Source organism: Rhincodon typus, unplaced genomic scaffold, assembly GCF_021869965.1.
Source record: "Rhincodon typus isolate 14 unplaced genomic scaffold, sRhiTyp1.1 hic_rhity00012555, whole genome shotgun sequence".
Classification (NCBI taxonomy): Eukaryota; Metazoa; Chordata; class Chondrichthyes; order Orectolobiformes; family Rhincodontidae; genus Rhincodon; species Rhincodon typus.
In genome coordinates, this window is record NW_025978193.1 from 5,047 (window position 1) to 5,327 (window position 281).

General features: G+C 50.2%; 1 protein-coding gene across 1 annotated transcript in view; it reads right to left on the reverse strand.

Annotated features, from left to right (window-relative positions):
* The window catches only part of LOC109926158 (tubulin beta chain), a 5,370-nt gene that overhangs the window by 3,805 nt on the left and 1,284 nt on the right, over positions 1-281 (reverse strand). The window contains exon 2 of the mRNA XM_048594662.1: positions 38-148. Coding sequence (XP_048450619.1) covers positions 38-98 — 61 coding nt within the window. The 5' untranslated portion in view covers positions 99-148. The remainder of the gene's footprint in view (positions 1-37; positions 149-281) is intronic.

Consider the following 281-nt stretch of genomic DNA (forward strand, 5'->3'; position numbering starts at 1 on the left):
CGTGAGCAATGAGAGAAAAAAAAAATCCCCCACTTACCGAACACAAAGTTGTCAGGCCGAAAAATTTGCCCGAACGGTCCAGACCGAACAGAATCCATCGTCCCGGGTTCGAGATCCACCAACACAGCTCTCGGAACATATTTTCCCCCTGAGGGAGCAGGAAGGTAGTTTAGTTTAATTTAGAGCCGAAAAATACAACAAGCACGGGCCTCCCTTGTGTCTGAGAGGGGGCCTATTTCCACCTCCCACGTGCTGGCAGACAGAGAATGAGACACACACAC